The sequence below is a fragment of the Pelodiscus sinensis genome, chromosome 2, assembly GCF_052426305.1.
Source record: "Pelodiscus sinensis isolate ZL-2025 chromosome 2, ASM5242630v1, whole genome shotgun sequence".
NCBI classification, from domain to species: Eukaryota; Metazoa; Chordata; order Testudines; family Trionychidae; genus Pelodiscus; species Pelodiscus sinensis.
Genome location: NC_143053.1, coordinates 37,969,143 through 37,990,908, shown reverse-complemented (window position 1 = coordinate 37,990,908; position 21,766 = coordinate 37,969,143). Strand labels below are relative to the sequence as shown.

The following is a 21,766-nucleotide window of genomic DNA, read 5'->3' as shown; positions in this document are numbered from 1 at the left end:
CCTGGGGTGCTGGGGGGAGTACCCCCCAGCAGACCAGTGGGACCCGAGCAAAGCCGCTCAGGCGGAGGGACCCCGCTGCCTGGGCGGCTTTGCTCCTGTCCCCCTGGTCTGCTGGGGGGGGTCCAGCAAAGCCGCTGGACCCCCCCAGCAGACCAGGGGGACAGGAGCAAAGCTGCCCAGGCGGCGGGAGTCCCGCTGCCTGGGCGGCTTTTCTCCCGGCAAACGAGCAAAGCCGCCCAGGCAGCAGCTTTGCTCGGGTGTCCCTGGTCTGCTGGGGGGGTCCAGCGGCTTTGCTGGACCCCCCCAGCAGACCAGGGAGACTAGGAGAAGCTTTTCTCGCCCCGGAGGACATGGGTGGCAACCCGCCGCCCGTGAGCTCCGGGGCGAGAAAAGCCCTGTTCGTAAGTGCGGATCCGACATAAGTCGGATCCGCGTAAGTCGGGGACTGCCTGTACACAATATTGACTGGGTCATACTTGCCCACATGCTTGTTAACAGAGAATTTAATAAATTGATGAGGCATGATTTCCATTTACAAAAGCTTCATATCATGAATTTGAAGCTGTCAGAAATCCTAGCAGAGATTGCCAAACAGTGTTAGGTCCTAATTTGGATTTTAGTGAAAATCAGAGTTCTGCTACAGGTCAGTAAAAGGGATGGGTTGCTACATTTCTGTAGTGGCTCTACATACTATACTGGATCCACTTCAAGGTCCTTATCTTGATCTTTAGGCCCCAATTATCTCAGAAACCTCATTTGTCTCCAGGACAGCTGTGTTCTTTAGGAATACTGGAGCATATGGTATTTATCATAACCCCGGGAGATAACTTCTTCTCAACAGCTGGTTCATAGTTATGGAATTCTCTCTCGCAAGACTGTAGACTGACCAAGGAACTCACTGCTTTCACAAGTGTGAAATCCATCTGGTTACATTAGAGTTCCCTGAATTGCTTTCCTGAAAACTATTTGTTTTCAAATAATCACACAAAAATGCCCATAACATACTCTTTTTCAACCTTGCACAGAAAAAGGGGACAAGTGACTATTTGCTTTATTCGTTTTGACAGCACTCAAACGTCAGTGCAGGCCCATAATAATATGACAAAAGTAATTTTTTCCAAATTTCTGTCATAATTTGAAGTTTGAGCTGGGTTGCCTATCCCTAGTATGAGTTCCTTATTATCAACTTAGCTTTAACCTTTTATTTTTCAGACATAACACTTCTCTTACTAACTTTCCATATTATAAATCTACTGTTAAAGACAATTAACTGGATTTTAATGTTCGTCACACTGATTCAAACCTAATAAAACTCCATTGAATTCAGTAGAATTAATCCAATGTTTTATTAGTGAGACAGAGATCAGAACATGCCCCTAATTTTCTTTCTTTCCTAATCCATACTTCAGTTTAGCAACGTATATCTCTATTTTTCTTTTCCTTCCTTATGTCACAATGGAGATGATCCCAAACACAAGCACGCTCAGTCCTTGCAGTCTGTCTGTAATGCTATAATGTTAAGTTTTAATAGACCTGGGGCTGACACATGCCTCCCCAGCTCGTATTATTAATAGTGGATTGTTATTTGAGAGAGACCAATAAGTTTATATGCTATTTGATTGGGATGGGGGGTAAGACAGTCTCTATTGTAAAGCGTTTGCCATCTAAAGCCCTGCTCCTACAACTTTCAAGCTCTAGTTTATATGAGTATTTATGCATGTGAGCAGTCCCATTCAATGAATTAGGAAATGAAAAAATGAAAATATTGATTAATATTGTGTATGTTGTGTATAAAATTGTAATTACTGAGGGGTTTTTTAAATTTGAGAATCAGGTCTGGCATACTGTGAGGAGTAGGTAGCACAAGAGAAGAGGGCAGAATGTAAAACTAGCTAAAGCAAGTGGAAGGATTTGACGTAGAGAAGGGGGATACTTGATGTGCTGAATGAGGAAGGGTTTTCCAGGCAGAGGAGGCATCATGAAAAAGGGTATGGAGTGATGGAAAAAGACAAGGGAGAGCAAAAAGGTAAGATGAGGATGCAGAGAATAGGGTGTGAGACTGGGAGAAAACCGAAATGTCCAGAGTGTAGGCATAATTCGGTAGCGTCTTGGAATAGAGAACGATGAATTTGATGTGTAAAAGATGGGGAATAAGTGAAAGGGATTTTAGGAGAGGGTGACATGGTCAAAGTTGTAGGGAAGGAAGGGTTTTTGTTGTTGCTTTTGTTTTTAGCTGCAACATGTTGAGTAGACTGAAGAAAGGATGAACTGTGAATCAGGGTGGCTATAGAATCTGTATCTACATGGGGAGATTTCTGCAATAGGGATTCTACAGGTTAGCTTAAAAGGCATACCAAGATCTGGTGGCCACAAGTTGATGCTAGAAAAATTCTAAACTGAAAATAAGACACGAATTTTTAACAGTGAAAGTATTTAACTGTTGGAGCAGCTTACCTTGGGAAGTGATGGTATAATATAATGGGTTCTGGTGGCACCATTGAATGGGTCACATCTGGGTGAATTGCTTAGAAACAGGGTTACTTACAGCCTAAGACTGGGGGTCTGCCACTAGAAAGCACACCAAACCAGTGACAAAGAGCACTTCTGTTTACCACACTGATTAGCAAGAAGTCACACAAGCAATCTCCTCAGATTCTCCTCTTTTTCCTGTGCCACAACCAGTACCACAACTTACATGGATATGAGGTTATGAAAAACAATTTCACCAAATCCAAACAGGTTTGTCTGATCCCAAAGGGCTAGCCACATTACCAGGTCAATCTGTACCTTGGATTTTACACAAAAGAGCACACTCTACCAATCTTTTGCAGTCCAAATTCTAAAGGATTATTGATAAGAAAAAGGAGAAAAGTTTGAGAGTAAAATTGTTAAAGGAAACAAAATTATATACACCAATTACAAGATTCCTGGTGCAGGCGTAGCAAAGATGGAATAAACTGCTATCTTAAAAGTCTCTGGAATACATCCTTTGTTAGGACGGGTCATCAGTAGTTCTGGACTCAGTTCATAGCAAAACTGCTTCTGAAGTGATGAGCTAGAATGAAAACAAAGTGGAAGAACCCTAGGGCCTGTTTTATAACCTTGCCCTTGTGGAGAGTTCTACTGATTTCACTGTAGGAAAGTACCTTCCAAAGTAGAGCTTGTTACATGACCAATTACCTATCCAGATCATTCAGTCCTTAGTGGCCCTTGCTTAACTGGTGGTTTGCAGGTCCTTTCATGTGGATTGCATCACCCGAGGTCCATTGTCAATCAAATATTCAAATTCACTTGACTATCCACTCTTCCACAATAAGTGTTGATATATCTCAGTAGCAAATACTTGAAATGCCAGTACAAGCAAATACTTATAACTTTACATACAAAAATAATATAGACCCATGAGTAGTATCAACAGAATCAGCAAAGCATACGCTTTCAATAGACATCTCACTTGGTCCACTTTATACAAAATTCGGGGCAAACCTACCACAGTGGGTGCATGTTCACATAACAAATCCAATAATGTCACAGATTGGTCCTCATTTTGATGTCTTTAATTCAACATTGATTGTCTTTCTAAATGATTACATAGCCTAGTTCAAACTGGACTTATGGGACTGATGCAACAGGACAGACTAAATGATCATAAGGTTCTCTTCTACTCTTGGGACAAATGAAAAATAAGGAGCTTACAGTAACCCATTTCAAGTACCATGATATGAACTTGTGTTTAGCATTGGGCATGGATAAGCTGGGATGGCGCTTATATTCTTTTGATCATATAGCAACATAATACCTTGAATCTGAATTGCTAGACAAGTTAGCATTTTAAGTAGTTCATATGTTGATAAATACTTTTAAATGTTGATGAATAAGAACTATAGCTTTGAATTTCTTTTCTGATATGCATTTACAATTCCAACTATTAGGTTGCATAGATTCAGTCTGCATTTAAGGACATGATCACTTATCACTGAAATCAATGCATGTTTTGCCATTGACTTCTCAGAGAGAACAGTCAGGCCTTTGGTTGTATGTATATTTTTCATTAAAATAGTTTAATATTCCTAAATGAGCTAGATATAATTTAAATGACTAATAATATATAATTTTTTGTTTGTTATTTACATGGTTGACATCAGTGTTTCTGAACCAGTGGTACAACTACACTTAGGAGTACTTGAGAAAAGTCTGGGGGGGTACATCAACACAACTGAAATTTGGAGAAAACTGAATTTTTGTTTTAAGTTTTACAGCACTTTATTATTTTTGTACTTTTTACACCCAAAAATTTCATTGCCTACCCAGTTACGATTAAGTTGTTTAAACAAATATGTTACCATGGTAGAAAAAAGTTGTGTGTGTGTCTGAAAACTATAGGTACTGGGGGTACTTATAATTTTTTTTAAGGGAGTACTTTATATAAAAAGGTTAAGAAACACTGGTTTACATATTGCTTGAGAGAATAGAACATATAAAGTATTGTACCTGTCTCACAAATGCTTTCATTTTATTACTGGAATCAATATAAAGTTTTTTTTTCTTTCCTCTTTGGATAGTGTGTTCACAAAATAGACTTTCTGCTGTAAATGTTTGAATCACTTCTTTAAAAAGGCATTTGTAGATCTGGAAAGACTTTTATTAAGAATCTCTTCCTCTTTCCCCAAAGAAAAAAAAAGGAAGCCAAAATGTAACTTATGCTTCTTCTCCAACAGGATAATAATTCATCATTACTTATTTCCAAGTTGCAATTCTTTCAGGTACTAGGTTATGTCCCATAAAGTGTAAGAGGATATACAGTACTCTGTGGGTTCAAACATATAGAAACTGTGACTTCAAACATCAGTCACTATCTGGAAATTTTCCTGTTTAATTGCTTAGGGATGTTACAGATTCTCTGAACAACATTTGGTACTTAACTTAATCCTCCCCAGGCCATTTACAGAACAACAGCAGCAAAATAAAGCTTTATTTTATTTTTTCACTATTTAAGTAGTGTGAAATGTATTGTCAATTCCATTTGGGATTCCACATTCCAAATTAATGATTTAACTACATTATATTTAACTTACTTTCCAAATAATATCTTGGACAGATACGGATTTATTACCCCAAAAACATACGGATCATCATAATTTTGTAAATGTTTCTTTTTCTTAACAGTTATCGTCTAGAAGTGTGGAGCTCGATTGAGCCTATTAGGCACATGCCTACCTTACAAGCTGTGTGGAGCCACAAAATGCCTCCTGGAACTCTCTGATGCACAAGAGGAATGTGCCTGCTAAGCCAACACTAAAGAAAGTTCAGCCTATTCTCTGATGGCCAGTGGAGGGAATGGGTCCATGGTCCCATTCTCCTCACCTCTCATGGTGTAATTTACAGTAGCCGTGATGCTAGCAAGACAATGTTTCTGTGTTGTGGGATCCATAAAGGAAGAAAAAAAGTCAATTTGCATTTCCAGTGCAATGCACATTGGAAAAAATAATGCCAACTCTGAATATAAAATGGCAGCATCAAATTAGGTGATACCACTCAAGAAAGAGATCTTGAAGAAATTGTAGATAATTTCTTTAAAATATTCACTCAGTTTGAGGCAGCCATAAAAAAAATTTGACAATGTTAGGAACCAATAAGAAAGGGATAGATAAAACAGAAAATATCCTATTGCCTTGATATAAATCCATTGTGTGCCCACATCTTGAATACTGCATACAGATTTGGTCACCCAATCTCTAAAAAGTTATATTGGAATTGGAAAATATATAGGAAAGGGAAACAAAAATTATTAGGAGTCTGGAACAGTTTCCATATAGGAGAGATTAATAAGACTGGGAGCTTTCCACTTAGAAATAGATGACTAAGTGGGGGATATGATAGAGGTGTATAAAACTGATGTAGAGAAAGTAAAAAAGGAAATTATTATTTACTCCTCATAACAGAAGAACCAGGGGTCACCTAATGAAATTGATAGGCAGCAGGTTTAAAACAAACAAAAGGAAGTATTTCTTCACACAATGCACAGGACACCTGTGGAACTCTTTGCCAGAGGATGTTGTGAAGGCCAAGTCTATAACAGGGTTCAAAAAAGAACTACATAAGTTCTTGGAAGATAGGTCCATCAATGACTATCAGTCAAGATGGGCAGGAATGCAAAACCATTCTCAGAAGTATCCCTAGCCTCTGTTTGCCAGAAGCTGGGAGTTGGTGACATGAGCTGGATAACTTGATTACCTAACCGGTTCATTTTGTCTGAAGCACTTATCTCTATCAGAAGAAAGAATATTGGACTAGATGGCTGTATCAGTAGTTCTTATGTATATAAGTTACAAATTTGACTGTTGATGCAGCATTTGATTCACTGCTTGCTTTTTACGTTCCTTCAGCTTTAGTTTTGCAATGCAAAGAATTGCTTTTATTTCAGGTCCCTAAAACACCTTTTGGTCTTTACATTTTTCTCTTGTTGCTATGGGGCCACAACCTTCTGGGATGTACACCTTTTCCCAAGCAACTGATGTTGCCATTAGCTATCTTCTACAGCTCGCTAGAAGCCAAAAATTCATTTACTACCCCTTGGGATTGAGTCACAATAGTATCCCAAGGAATGGCTCATAAGCCAAATTATCTACTGGAAGGCATGGGATGCGTAGTCCTACGGATGGGGGTTCCACGGCCACCATGCCCAAAAGGAAACGATGGGTGGTGGTGGTCGGGGACTCCCTTCTAAGAGGGACTGAACCATCCCTCTGCCGTCTGGATCTGGAATCTCGAGAGGTGTACTGCTTACCGGGAGCTCGCATTCAGGATGTCACTGAGAGGCTTACCAAGCTGATCAAACCTTCGGATTGCTACCCCTTCCTGCTTCTCCACGTGGGAACTAATGATACGGCCAAGAATGATCTTGAGCGTGTTAGTGCGGATTATGTAGCGCTAGGAAGAAGGATCCAAGAATTTGGAGCGCAAGTGGTATTCTCCTCCATCCTCCCTGTTGAAGGGAAAGGACTGGGCAGGGATCGTCGAATTGAGGACATAAATGCGTGGTTGCGCAGATGGTGTTGCAGAGAGGGCTTTGGTTTCTTCAACCATGGGACTCTGTTCCGGGTGCAAGGATTGTTAGGAAGAGATGGGATCCACCTAATGAATAGAGGAAGGAGCATCTTCGCGGGCAGGCTTGCAAACCTAGTGAGGAGGGCTTTAAACTAGGTTCGTCGGGGGATGGTGACCAAAACCCTGAGGGGAGTGGGAAAGTCGGATACCGGGAAGAAATGCAGAGAGGAAGGGGCAAGAAAGGAGGACCCATGTTTCGAATGGAGAAGATAGGACGATCAACTGGTTACCTGAAGTGTTTGTGCACTAATGCGAGAAGCCTGGGCAACATACAAGAAGAACTGGAGTCCCTGGCCCAGACCAAGAAATATGATTTAATTGGGATAACAGAGACTTTGGTGGGATGACTCGCATGACTGGAGCGCTGTCATGGAAGGGTATAGACTGTTCAGGAAGAACAGGCAGGGGAGAAAAGGAGGAGGAGTTGCACTATATGTAAGAGAGCACTACGATTGCTCTGAACTCCAGTATAAAGAGGGAGAAAAACCTGTTGAGAGTCTATGGGTTAAGTTTAAAGGAGCAAACAACAGCATTGATGTTGTGGTTGGTGTTGCTACAGGCCACCGAATCAGGTGGATGAGGTAGATGAGGCTTTCTTCGGACAACTGAGCGAAGCTTCCAGATCGCAGGCCCTGGTTCTCATGGGGGACTTTAATCACCCTGACATCTGCTGGGAAACCTATACGGCAGTACACAGGCAATCCAGGAAGTTTTTGGAGAATGTTGGGGATAACTTCTTGACACAGGTGCTGAAGGATCCGACCAGGGGCCGTGCGCAGCTTGACCTTCTGCTCACAAACAGGGAGGAACTAATAGGGGAAGTGGAGGTGGGTAACAACCTGGGAAGCAGTGATCATGAGATGGTAGATTTCAGGATCCTGACCAAAGGAAGAAAAGAGAGTAGTAAAAGACACACATTGGACTTCAAAAAAGCAGATTTTGACTCCCTCCGAGATCTGATGGGCAGAATCCCCTGGGATGTTAACATGAAGGGGAAAGGAGTCCAGGACAGCTGGCAGTATTTTAAAGAAGCCTTATTGAAGGCACAGAAAGAAACCATCCAGACGCGAGTAAGAGAGGCAAACATGGTAGGAGACCGGACTGGCTTACAGGGGAAATCCTTGGTGAACTTAAGCACAAAAAGGAAGCTTACAAAGAGTGGAAACTTGGACAAATGACCAGGGAGGAGTTTAAATGTATAGCTCGAGAATGCTGGGGGGTTATCAGGAAGGCGAAAGCGCAAATGGAATTGCGACTGGCTAAGGATGTGAAGGATAACAAGAAAGGTTTCTACAGGCATGTTAACAAGAAGAAGGTGATCAGAGAGGGTGTGCGGCCCTTAATGGATGAAGGAGGTAACCTAGTGAAAGATGATGTGGGGAAAGCTGAAGTACTCAATGCTTTCTTTGCCTCTGTATTCATGGACAAGGTCAGCTCCTGGACTTCTGCGCCAAGTGACGCAAGATGGGATGAAGATGGACAGCCCCTGGTGGGTAAAAAACAGGTTAGGAACTATTTAGAAAAGCTAAACGTACATAAATCCATGGGTCCGGACTTAGTGCATCCGAGGGTACTGAGGGAGTTTGCAAATGTCATTGTGGAGCCTTTGGCTATTATCTTTGAAAAGTCGTGGAGATCGGGAGAAGTCCCAGATGACTGGAAAAAGGCAAATGTAGTGCCCATCTTCAAAAAAGGGAAGAAGGATGATCCAGGGAACTATAGGCCGGTCAGTCTTACCTCGGTTCCTAGAAAAATCATGGAAGGGATCCTTAAGGAATCCATATTGAGGCACTTGGATGAGAGGAAAGTGATTAGGAATAGTCAGCATGGATTCACAAAGGGCAAGTCGTGCCTGACCAATCTGATTAGCTTCTATGATGAGGTAACTGGCGTGGTGGACATGGGGAAGTCAGTGGATGTTATATACCTTGACTTTAGCAAGGCTTTTGATACGGTCTCCCACAATATTCTTGCCAGCAAGTTAAGGGATTGTGGATTGGATAAATGGATGGTAAGATGGATAGAAAGATGGCTAGAAGGCCGGGCCTAGCGGGTAGTGATCAATGGATAGATGTCAGGATGGCGGTTGGTTTCTAGCGGAGTGCCCCAAGGTTCGGTTCTAGGACCGGTTTTGTTCAAAATCTTTATTAATGATCTGGATGAGGGGATGGATTGCACCCTCAGCAGTTTTCAGATGACACTAAGCTGGGGGGAGAGGTAGATACGCATAAGGGCAGAGATAGGGTACAGAATGACTTAGACAAATTGAAGGATTGGGCCACAAGAAATCTGATGAGGTTCAACAAGCACAAGTGTAGAGTTCTGCACTTGGGACGGAAGAATCCCAAGCATAGTTACAGGCTGGGGACCAACCGGGTAAGTAGTAGTTCTGCAGAAAAGGACCTGGGGGTTACAGTGGATGAGAAGCTAGATATGAGTCAACAGTGTGCCCTTGTGGTCAAGAAGGCTAATGGCATATTAGGTTGCATTAAGAGGAGCATTGCCAGCAGATCCAGAGATGTCATCATTCCCCTTTATTCGGCTTTGGTGAGGCCGCATCTGGAGTATTGTGTCCAGTTCTGGGCCCCCCACTACAAAAAGGATGTGGACGCATTGGAGAGGGTCCAGCGGAGGGCAACCAAAATGATTAGGGGGCTGGAGCATATGACTTATGAGGAGAGGCTGAGGGACTTGGGTCTGTTTAGTCTGCAGAAGCGAAGTGAGGGGGGATTTGATAGCAGCCTTCAACTTCCTGAAGGGAGGTTCCAAAGAGGATGGAGAGAGGCTGTTCTCAGTAGTGACAGATGGCAGAACAAGGAGCAATGGTCTCAAGTTGTGGTGGGAGAGGTCCAGATTGGATATTAGGAAAAACTATTTCATTAGGAGAGTGGTGAAGCACTAGAATGGGTTACCTAGGGAAGTAGTGGAGTCTCCATCCCTAGAGGTGTTTAAGTCTCGGCTTGACAAAGCCCTGGCCGGGTTGATTTAGTTGGAATTGGTCATGCCTAGAGCAGGGGGCTGGACTTGATGACCTTCTGAGGTCTCTTCCAGTTCTATGATTCTATGATTCTATGATCTTCCAAAAGTAAGTTTAGTTATTTAAGCTACAAAATAGAGAAATAATTTAAATAAACTGAAACAGAATAAATTTGACTTAATCTACAAGCTGCAAAAATCTAGATTGTTAGACTAACAATCTCTAGAGTTACAAGCATTAAACTGTACCTACTTGCATATCTGGAGCATATTGGCTGGGCAATGTGTCTGCTTCAACAGTATCCCTTCCTTGGTCATGTTTCTCATCCCTTTCCTTGTTCTCTACACTTTGTCATGTGACTGCTTTAGTTATCTAAATTTCACCCATTTCTCTCATTACTAGCTGAAAATTCTTAGCAAATTGAGACTGAAGAGGTTGGAGGGAGAGAGGGAGGGGGGCTTGTAAAAACAGCTATGAGCAGAAAAGATAGGAAAGTCCAGAGAAGAAAATGAGGGGCAAGTAAAGAGGAGTAGAACTGCATTCTGTGCTCCTTGATTTTCGGTTCGCCGCTATGGCCACGGAGGGCAGGACAATCACTCAGACAGCCCTGCAGGCCTCCCTGGACTTGGTGGACTCAACTGCCAGGACTATGGCCTCGGGCGTGATTATGCGCTGCAGCGCCTGGCTGTAGGTATCTGGCATACCGCCAGATGTGTAGTCTGTGATTCAGGATCTCCCTTTTGTAGGAAAGACCCTCTTCTCGGAGTACACAGACTCCAGGCTGCACAAGTTGAAGGACACTAGGTCAACGCTCTGGTCATTGGGGATCCACACACCGGCCCCTCAAAGGCAACAATTTCCCTATAGACATCCGGGCAGAGTGCAATTCCAGCCTTCCCATGGCGATTACTGGAGGTGTCAACCTCGCGCTTCCAGTGAGGGTGCGGGGGCGGGATCTGCTTCAGCCTCTAATCGTGCAAGGCATTGTCGCCCTCAGCCGGATAATGTTAGGGGAGCGGGTCAGCCTTCTTCTCAGCAGACCAAGCCCCCGTTTTGAAAGCACCTTCAAGGACCATGTGCCAACCCTCCATCTTTCCCCCCTGTTTATGGACAGATTATCCCATTTTGCCCAAGCATGATCCGAGATCACGTCAGACAGATGGGTACTTGACCTGGTAAAGATGGGGTACTCCATTTCCTTACTGCGTTCCCCTCTTCTTTCCCTCCTTCCCCATCCCTCCTCAGGGACCCATCTCACGAGGCCCTCCTGCAGCAAGAGGTCCTCGCACTCCTCGAGAAGGGAGCTATAGAAAGGGTCCCCTCCCATTTGGAGGGCAAGGGGTTCTATTCCCGCTATTTCGTTATCCCCGGACTAAAAGGGGGGCTTCGGCCTATTCTGGACCTCAGAAACCTTAACAGGGTACTGAGAAAGACGAAGTTCAGAATGATAACCTTGGCCTTCATCATTCCAGTTCTGGAACAGGGCGATTGGTACACGGTCCTCAACCTCAAAGATGCTTATTTTCATATACCGATAAGGCAGAATCACAGGAGATTTCTACGCTTCATAGTGTCCTACAGCCACTTCCAATTTACTGTACTCCTCTTTGGGCTCTCTACGGCCCCCAGGGTATTTACAAAATGTATGGCAGTGGTGGCCGCATTCCTCAGGACACATGGGATCCAGGTTTTTCCTTACCTGGACGACTGGTTGATTCAGGGGCGCTCCCGAGCCCAGGTGGAGGCGCATGTAAGCTTTACAAAAACCCTCTTCCGCAGGCTGGGGCTTATGCTGAATGACGAAAAGTCTATGTTGACTCCCCCTCTCGCACTCCCCGTCAGGACATAGAGTTCGTGGGAGCTCTCCTTGACTCCAGGGTGGCACGAGCTTTCCTTCCCACAGTCAGGTTCAGTACAATACTAAGCATGGTGAACAACCTCAAGCGTTCCCCCCCTTTCCACAGCCCACACCTGTATGAGGTTGCTCAGCTACATGGTGGTGTGTACCTACGTCGTTCACCAGGCTAAGGCCTCTCCAGGCTTGGTTGGTGACTATTTTCGACTAAGCCACAGCACACTGGGATGTTCTACTCACTGTCCCTTCTCAATGGTGGACTCACAGAGGTGGAATGCGAGGGGGTACCATTTCAGATTGAGCTCCCCTCAGTGACATTGGTGACAGATGCCTCCGACGTCAGCTGGGGTGCTCACCTAGGCCGCCACAGGACACAGGAGGTGTGGACTCCGCTTGAGAGGGCCCTGCATATCAATATAAGGGAATTGAGGGTGGTCAGGAGAGCATGTGAGGTGTTCCTGTCCATGATCTCGCAACACTCAATCCTGGTGCACCTCGACAACACGGCAGCCGTGTTTTATATAAACAAGTGTGTGTGTGGGGGGGGACCCGATCATCCCCTCTATGCCAAGAGGCATTGCTCCTATGGGAGCTGTGCATAAGGCACAGCATCCACATTCAAGCGGAGTATCTGCCGGGTTGCAAGAACTTGTTGGCAGATGCACTGAGCAGGTCCTTCGGAGCCCATGAGTAGCCCCTGAAGGGGGAGGTCAGGTTTTCCACAGGTCGGGGAATCCCAGGGTGGATCTCTTTGCCATGGCAGGAAACAAGAAATGCCCCCATTATTGCTCTGGGCCTGGGCAAGCAATCCAGAGGAGTTGCACTAACAATAACATGGCCTCGGAGACTCCTCTGTGTGTTCCCCCCCCATTCCCGTTGGCAGAAAGCCATCAACCAGAAGGCCGTATGTGGCTAAGTGAAAGTGGTTCACCATATGGGCATCCCAAAAAGGGCTAGACCCATGCTGAGCCCCTGTCCCTGTGGTACTAGACTACCTGTTTGGGTTGCGGCAGGATGGCCTATCCACCTCGTCTATCAAAGTGTACTTGGCTTCCCTTTCAGCTTTCCATCTTGGGTGTGGGGCTACTTCACTGTTCTCTGATCATGTCATCAAGAGGTTTATGAAAGGACTGGACAAATTGTTCCCTCATGTGAGGCCACTGGTTCCCCAGTAGGATCTCAGTCTGGTGCTCACAAAGCTGATGTGGCCCCCTTTTGAGCCCTTAGCTACCTGCTCCCTAAGGCACTTGTCTCTCAGAGTAGTGGTTATAGTGGCCATAACTTCGGCAAGCCAAGTCTCCAAACTTTGTGCCTTGACGATAGAACCACCTTACTTGGTGTTCTCAGCAGATAATGTTAGGCTCTACCCACACCTGGCCTTCCTCCCCAGGGTAGTCTCACCCTTCCATATGTCGCAGAAAATATTTTTACCTGTGTTCTTCCCAAAGACACACCACTCCCCTAAGGAGCACGTGTTGCATTCCTTAGATGCCAAGCATGCGTTGGCCTTTTACATAGATAGAAGAAGACACTTTTGTAAATCACCTCAGCTGTTTATTGCGTTTGCAGAAAGGGTAAAGGATCTACCAGTTTCAACCCAGAGGTTGTCTACCTGGGTCTCTTCATGTATCAGAGAGTGCTATAGGTTGGACCAGAGAGAACCACTCCAGGTCAGGGTGTATTCCACTAGGGCATATGTGTCCTCCACAGCTTTCGGGGCACAGGTTCCCAATTATCGAAATCTGTAGAGCGGCCACGTGGTCCTCTGTTCACATGTTCACGACACACTGTGCACTCTCCCAGCAGGCTAGAGATGATGCCGAATTGGGTGCTGCTGTTCTCAGTTCTGTACTGTAAATTTAAGCCACAGGTTACTTGTTACTGATCTGTTCCATTTCTGTTTAATAAACTATCTGGTTGTTGGTTACAACTCTGTGTGCGTGGTCTTAGAGTCTTACTCCACCCCCACTCCCATAGGGGTTTCTGCTTGGGAGTCACCTCATTCCAATGGACATGAGCAACCACTCGAAGAAGAAGAGAACAGTTACTTACCTGTAACTGTTGTTCTTCGTGATGTGTTGCTCACATCCATTTGATTCCCCCCCCCACCTCTCCTTCGTCAGAGTGTCCAGCAAGAAGGAACTGAGGAGGGGGAGTGCCAGCAGGGGTACTTATGATCCGCTATAGCAGCGCCACTCCAGGGGATGACCTGCCAGCGCTATGGGTACCGCTAAGGGAAAAACGCTCCAGAGAACCGTGCATGTGGTGCGCACACACCTCATTCAAATGGACATGAGCAACACGTCTCCAAGAACAACTGTTACAGGTAAGTAATGGTTCTCTTTCTTATCACCACTTCTTGGACAGTGCAGTGTAAATAAATGATGGTGACATAAACACCACTTTGTACCAAAAACCTACTGACCTCTATTTTTACATACATACCTCTAGCTTCCATCCAGGACACATCAAACAATCCATAATCTACAGCCAACCCCTAAGATACAACGTATCTGCTCCAATCCCCCAGACAGAGACAAACACCTACATGATTTTTATCAAGCATTTTTAAAACTAAAATACCCACTGGGAAAGTGAAGAAACAGATTGATAGAGCCAGTCAAATACCCAGGAGTCACCTATTATAGGACAAGCCCAACAAGGAAAATATCAGAATACCACTGGTCATCACCTACAGCCCCCAGCTTAAACCCCTCCAGTGAATCATTGACAATCTACAACCTATCCTGGAAAATGATCCCTCACTCTCACAAACCTTGGGAGATAGGCCAATCTTCGCCTACAAACAACCTCCCAACCTGAAGCAACTACTCACCATCAACCACAAACCACTCCACAGAAACACTTACCCAGGAATCTATCCCTGCAACAAACCCCATTGCCAACTCTGTCCACATATCTATACAAGTAACAACACCACAGGACCTAACCACATAAGTTACAACATCAGGATCTCATCCACCTGCACATTCACTAACCTAAATTCAGTGAAATCCAATTAGAACTGAATAAATATTTAGATTGGTTATCTCATTACAAAGGCAGTTTCCCCTCTCTTGGTATTCACACCACTTCATCAGCTACTGTGAGTGAGCCACATCCACCTTGATTTAATTGGCCTCATTAACACTGGCCCTACACTTGATAAGTAACTTCCTTCTTTTCATATATAAATGCATCTATAATTTCCACTCCAAAATATCTGATGAAGTGGGTTTTGCCCACAAAAGCTTATACCCTGATAAATCTGTTAGTCTCTAAAGTGCCACAGGACTCCTTGGGGTTTTTTTAATGCATGTATTGGTGTCTCTGAGCTCAGTGAGGCATTGGGGTGAGCGGGAGGGCAATGCATACTTTTAATACCCAATCTGACTTGAAAGTAGACAGTTCTTTTCCAATGACAAGAAAGTTGCCTGAGGAATCATATAAAATAATGAACATTCTAAAGAACTTGTTGGGAAGGCCAAAGAGTTTCAAGATCAAACAAAAGTGTTTCCCTGTCAACAGTAAGACATAGGCTTGGTACCCACAAATGTGATGTGACTGGAACATTTGAATTCTTGTAAATTCTCAATATCCAGGCAAACACTGAAAATTAGCTCCATCATAAAACACCCAGGAGTGAAGCCATCTTGTTGTGGTCTTCTGTTGTTCCGTAAAGTATCAGTGGCTTGGGCCAACAAGACAGAAGCAAAACCTTCTCTGAGATGGATAGAAAAATAATGCTGCTTTTATGTTTATTTTTTAATAAGTCTGGGTAATTAGACTTTTTTTTTTTTGAGTCTTATCCTTGATCAAAGGAAGGAAAGCTCTGAGGAGAAGGGGAGAAAAGCCCTTAGGAAAGCACTTGAGGAGTGAGGATAGTCCCAATAAGCTGAGAGAAGGAGGTCTGAAATACCCAGGAAGTGGATAAAGAAAGGGAGAGGAAAGATGCAGAAGGAGGTCAGGATGAAAAAATATGTTATAAACTATATTTAAAAAATTATAATCTTTGACTTTTCAGCTCTTTGGTTTATTTGATCCCTTGTTTTGTTGAATGTTGTGATGCAAAAAGATTGTGTACAAAAAGATTTCTGACCTCTGCAGTATTGGGAATCAACCTTGCTGACATATGACTATTTTAGCCAACAACATCAAATATTTAAAGACCATTTTCCAGTTCTCATTAGAAAGACTAGAACAGAAACAATACCAAAAAAGAGAATAATGGTATTTTTACGCTTGTCACTGCATGTTGTCCCAACCTCATTTAGTGTGTTTATGTTGTTGTTCTTTCCTCAGGAATTTTACCATCACAATTAAGAGTCAGTGCAAACGAAATATCCATATTGTTCTCTTATGTTGTTGGCCTTCCTTATGCCCACAACAACTCTTCTGTGGCACAGATTTGGAGGGTAGAATACAGCCTTCTGTATACCTGTTACCTCACACGAACAGCTTACTCTGCCTCCCCACAATATGAGTTTCATTTGTTTTTGAAGCACTAGCCAATTTTGGCTAAAGAATTAATAATTCAGTACCTCAGTACAGTTCAGTCTAACAAAAAACATTATTTTTCAACATATTACATGATTGAGAGAGAGTACGGAAATCAAAAGAATATTAAATTCATACATATCTTAATAATAACTAAGTATTTGAGATTGGCTCTGAAATTACAACTTTAAATTACAGAATTAGTTTGGTCAGACTGTGTTTGAAATGTGGTCATCATGCTCCCATGACCCCTCTTTTCTCTTTTAGCAGCAATACCTTTTTTCTCAGAATGTCTCTCTCCTACTTAACTATCTACTTTAATAAGCTCCTTAGTTCTTAAACAGAATTGCCAATGTACACTTAGCACTTGCTTATGTCTTGGAGGTGAAGGGAGTTGTGTGGCAATTATTTTGCTTATACACTTTCAGGTCATTTTATTAAAATTAGGATAGAGCACATAGTAAGTATCTAATTAATCAACTTTCCTTATGTTGGTTTATGCTAAGATGTTTATTCCTGATTACTTAATTTTTCAGAATTACATCAGTCTCTGTTTCCAACTTTTTACATACATAGCACTAGAGGCCTTTGTGTTTTGCAAATGATTCCAGGTCTTGTTTTCCAAAGACCCTCATGAACATAGGTTTAAAGTAGACAGATGTATAATAAAAATTACTAGTATTAATAAGTCATGAAGAAAAATATATTGGGTAAAATTAAAATAAGATACCTGTGTTATTCCATGTAGTATATGCAAATATTTGGCTTGAGAGGAAAAAGTTGCTCTGTAATCTCAATCTTTTTTCTGAACAATAGAATCGAATGCACATAAATCTTTGTGATACATAGAAAATTATTAAATCAACATTCTGTAAACTAATGACTGCTAAATAATAATTGACAGAATATTCCTTAGTGATGTTCAGTTAGTGAACAAGTTGCTTATCCAAGAAAGTCAACTTAAAAATGGGTTTACAAGCAAATGATAATTATTTATTATATCTGTATTTGACATTTATTTTGAGTATATTCTAACTGGGATTGCCTTGTTAGTACCTTTTTTTAAATTTTGTTATCATGTCTGGCTACTAGTCTTTCCAAAGTAAACAGCTTACTTGTTTCTTTTAGTTTTTATATGCCCAGCTGCTGCTGTAAGGAACTAAAATCCTTCTAGTTACTACAATTGTTTTTCTTTTTCTGTAACTAATATTAAAATATCAAAGGTATTAGAAGCTTTTAAGTTAGCAAGAACTCCTTTCCTCAAAGTACTTTTTTTAAAGTCATTAAGCCTTCTAAGGTGAAGTAATTTGAATAGGAATGCATCAGTCATCACTTGAGTGATTCAGAAGCCGATGGATGTTTCTGTTTTGTGTGCAATCTAGAGCTGAGGACATGGCAAATTACAAACAGGCTACTGAGTTGTAGAAGGCAGATACTGTGGTTGCTTCCTAAAGGTCAAAGTAGAAAGCAGTCCTAAGAGACTGCAAAAGCATAATACCAGACAGTCACTCAGCCAACACCCTTGACCCATGGACTTCACAATCTCCCTTTTTAAATTGTTTCTGAAACATAGAAGGACATATTTACAGCTTTTATTTTTCATTAGTGCAAGTAATTACATTATAGACCTGCTCCTGCTTCCAATTAATTAATGACAGAACTCCCATTGATTTCAGGTCTCAGATGCCCAAATACAGAGTAAACTTTAACCTTGAACAGAGAGTTTTCTTAAGTCCCTTTTAAGGGACACAGCCATTTTAAGGACATAAGTGGGTGCTTAGACTCTGTGCTGCCCTCTGCAAAGAAATGCTTATTGCTTTGTGTTACATTATTAACTTTGCACAGCCCTGAATCATCTATATAAATTTGAATAGCTAGCTCCTCGGAGTAAATTGATGTAACTCTATTGACTTAAAAAGAACTGTATCAGTTTTCATTAGCTGAGGATATTGGCTCACAGAATCTGCATGGAATAAGAGTATGTATGTTCTATGATGAAAGACCAAGGGCTTGTCTATACACTGCATTAGTGTGCACCAGCAAGACATACTTGTGTACACTACATTCTAGTGTACACAAGTGTGTCATGTACAAACTTTCTGTGTGGACTCTGCTTGTACACACTATAAATTCCTTCATGTATGTTTGTGTGTAATCCTGCTTCAAACAATAATATGTCAGTGTGATTTGAGGAGTGCCATGGCACCTTAAAATTAACAGATTAATTTGGGCATAAGCTTTCATGGATCAAAACCACTTCAAAGTGATTTTGACCCACAAAAGCTTATGCCCAAATAAAGCTGTTAGTATTTAAGGTGGCACAGGACTCCTCGTTGTTTTTACAGATAGAGACTAACACAGCTACCCCTCTGAGACGAGTGTGATATGAGTGTTTGTAAGCAAGGTCCATACTGAGCATTAGCACACAGCATGCTCATGTGCACTAGAATTTTCACTCCTACAGTACATAGTGATTCATGAGGTAGTCAAGCCCTATGTTATGGTTTAACCTAACCAGAAGAAAGCATTCTACTCCAGAATAAGATTGTCTACACAGGGACTGATACTGCTTTAACTATTGAATTATAGTAGTATGATTACGCCCGCAAAAGCCCCTTGTCACCACTTTGATTCAAATAAGATGTTCTTCATTTCTAAGCAACATATTTAGATGCTGATACTTTTGATATATTTATGAGCACAAATGAGCCTCTTTCCCAAAAATGGGTTGATTTGGAGAGGGACGAAAGGGTTTGTTTTCATGAATCTTTGCTTACAGTTTTAAAAAAATGTCCTGCATCTGAATTACCTACTAAACATAGAGGGTATATCTACACTTGCAGCCTAATTCCAACTAAGGCTGCAAATGTAGGCATTCAGAATTGCAAATCAAGCCCGGGTTTACATATCCCGTGCTTGATTTGCATGTTCCCAGCTGGTCGCCATTTTTGAAACTTACAAGCCCGAACTAACTGCCCATGTCTACACGCGGCAGGGAAATGGGCGTTTGAAATAAAGCCTTATTCCGAACTACCTGTTATTCCTCCTGCAATGAGGTTTGGGAACATGCAAATCAAGCACGGGATATTTAAATCCCGGGCTTGATTTGCATTCCGAATGCCTACATTTGCAGCCTTAGTTTGAATTAGGCTGTAAGTGTAGACATACTCAGATTTCCAGAGCTATTTGCAAAGCAGCAATGGAACGCTCTTATTTCCTTTGCTCTGCCCTGTAGTGTGCAGGGACTCTTCGTAACAAGTGGTGTGCTAGATCTTTACCATTAAAGAACATACATTATTTGTAGTATACAGTATGGACATTTATTTTGGTAATATAGTCATGCCTACTATTCCATTATTCTTTGTGAAGTCAGCAATTCTGATAAACAGGTGAGTTTTATACAGATTTCAGTGAAAATATCTGCTTGGCATTTTTAAGTTTTATGGATAAAAACATTTCCCAAAATTGGAACTCATATTCTAGTGCAAACCTTCTTTTGGCATTCTGAATTGAAGGAATGGTTGTTTTCTCTCCAGCTACTCCACATATGCATTGAAGGTTGGGGAAACTGGCGCTGGTCTGAGCCATTCAGCGTGGACAATGCAGGAACCTTTATCAGAACCATTCAGTACAAAGGCAGGACAGCATCACTTATCATCAAGATTCAACAGCTCAGTGGAGTGCAAAAACAAGTAAGTGCCTTGCTTCCAGTATTGGGGAGGGAATCATTTTTAATCTGAGTCAATTAGATAATGCTTTATTACATAAATAGTGAAGAATCTATTTTAAATTATAATATTTCCCTGTAATTGTAGTGTTGCTCACTAGTGCCATTATATTTAATGAGTCTAGCAGGACTTACATTATAGAAATTCTTTCAGGAGTTAATACTACTCCACGGCAAGAATTCACTCTGGTATGGATCTTGGCACACAAAATCTTAGTCCTCAGCAAATTTTTTACACATTTTGTAAAACATCCTTTTGCCTGGTTTATAATTTCTAACTGTAAAAACATTATACAGTTTCTGGCACATTTTTGTACTCTTGAAAAGCAGGAATGTGTTTTGTTTCTTAGAAGACTTTTTAATGTTTTTAGTCTGTAGTAGACGCTTTTGCTATTGAAAAAAAGAAATGACTGAATTTAAATTTCAACGGGTATGTTGCTTTTTTAAGGACAGGGAGCAAAAGTGTAACTGGCTATGGCAGCTTCATACCAAGTCAGCATGAATCAGCACCCACCTCCCCTGTTCAGGTAACTGAAAGAGATCCATGCCAGTGCAGAAAAAAAGCCCTCTTTTACCTGGATCAGGCAGAGAAGTACCTATCCTCCCACCCACAAGAATAGTTAAAATACCAGGTTTAGTCATGATACATTGTGGGTACTACATTAGTCACGCCTTTCTCTGTGGACTGGAAACAATTTTTTTTTCTCATCACCAAATTGGCCATGGTGAGGTGGGATTTTTTTGCCTTCCTCACAGCAGGTTGGGGACTTAGTGGGGACAAACAATAAAATGGGAGTTAAGCTATGATGTCGTAACATTTTAGGTAAGTGTGGCATGGATGTCCAGTGCAGGTACTCTGTGGGGGAAGGATACAGTCATCAGATAAAATAGATTGGTAAAGAATTTAGAGGAAATGTTCTTTAAAGGAGCAGAAGGAGGAAGAATTCAGGGTGTCTATGATTGGTAAAGCCAGCAAATAACCCCATGACTGGGCTCTGGATGAGTAAAGGGGGAGGGCTGACAGCAGCCCTCCATCCCCCACATGAATATATAAATTAGTATGGAGTTACCTGCTTACTAGTAACTCTCTCTAGTTTTATGTGCCAGGTATTCCCAATCATTAGGGATAATGTTGCAGTCTAATTATATCACATCCATTGACTCTGTCCTCCTCTTGGCATAGCCAAACAATGGGTTACTATGAAGATATTTTCCTATAACATGTTAACATATCTGTAATAATGTTGTCATAGTTCTGTCCCAATTGGCAGAAGCCAGGGCACATGGTGGACATAACGTTCAGTACATAGACATAGGAGAACACTTTGCATCGTCCAATAGTGATCCAGACAGAAGTAACTCTCAACCTGTTTGGCCGATTTCTAAGTAGGCATGTTGAATATACATAGTGTGGAGGGCCTCAAAGCTGTTTGAGAGCTTTTTTTAATGTTAATATTCACATGGAGTTTTAATTGAAGGGCAAGCTTTAAATCTGTAAACATACTTCAGAGACTTGCTCCTTTGAGAAAATGAACCTTAGATGCTGACCAGGATTTGGGGTTTCAGTGGAACCTTTCAAAAGCCCTTTTGGCTGCAACTCAAA

General features: G+C 42.1%; 1 protein-coding gene across 6 annotated transcripts in view; it reads left to right on the top strand.

Moving 5' to 3' along the window:
• The window catches only part of VPS13B (vacuolar protein sorting 13 homolog B), a 1,005,617-nt gene that overhangs the window by 922,498 nt on the left and 61,353 nt on the right, over positions 1–21,766 (top strand). For all 6 annotated transcript variants that reach the window (XM_075920304.2, XM_075920302.2, XM_075920305.2 and 3 more), the window contains one exon: positions 19,973–20,128. In XM_075920304.2, coding sequence (XP_075776419.2) covers positions 19,973–20,128 — 156 coding nt within the window. The remainder of the gene's footprint in view (positions 1–19,972; positions 20,129–21,766) is intronic.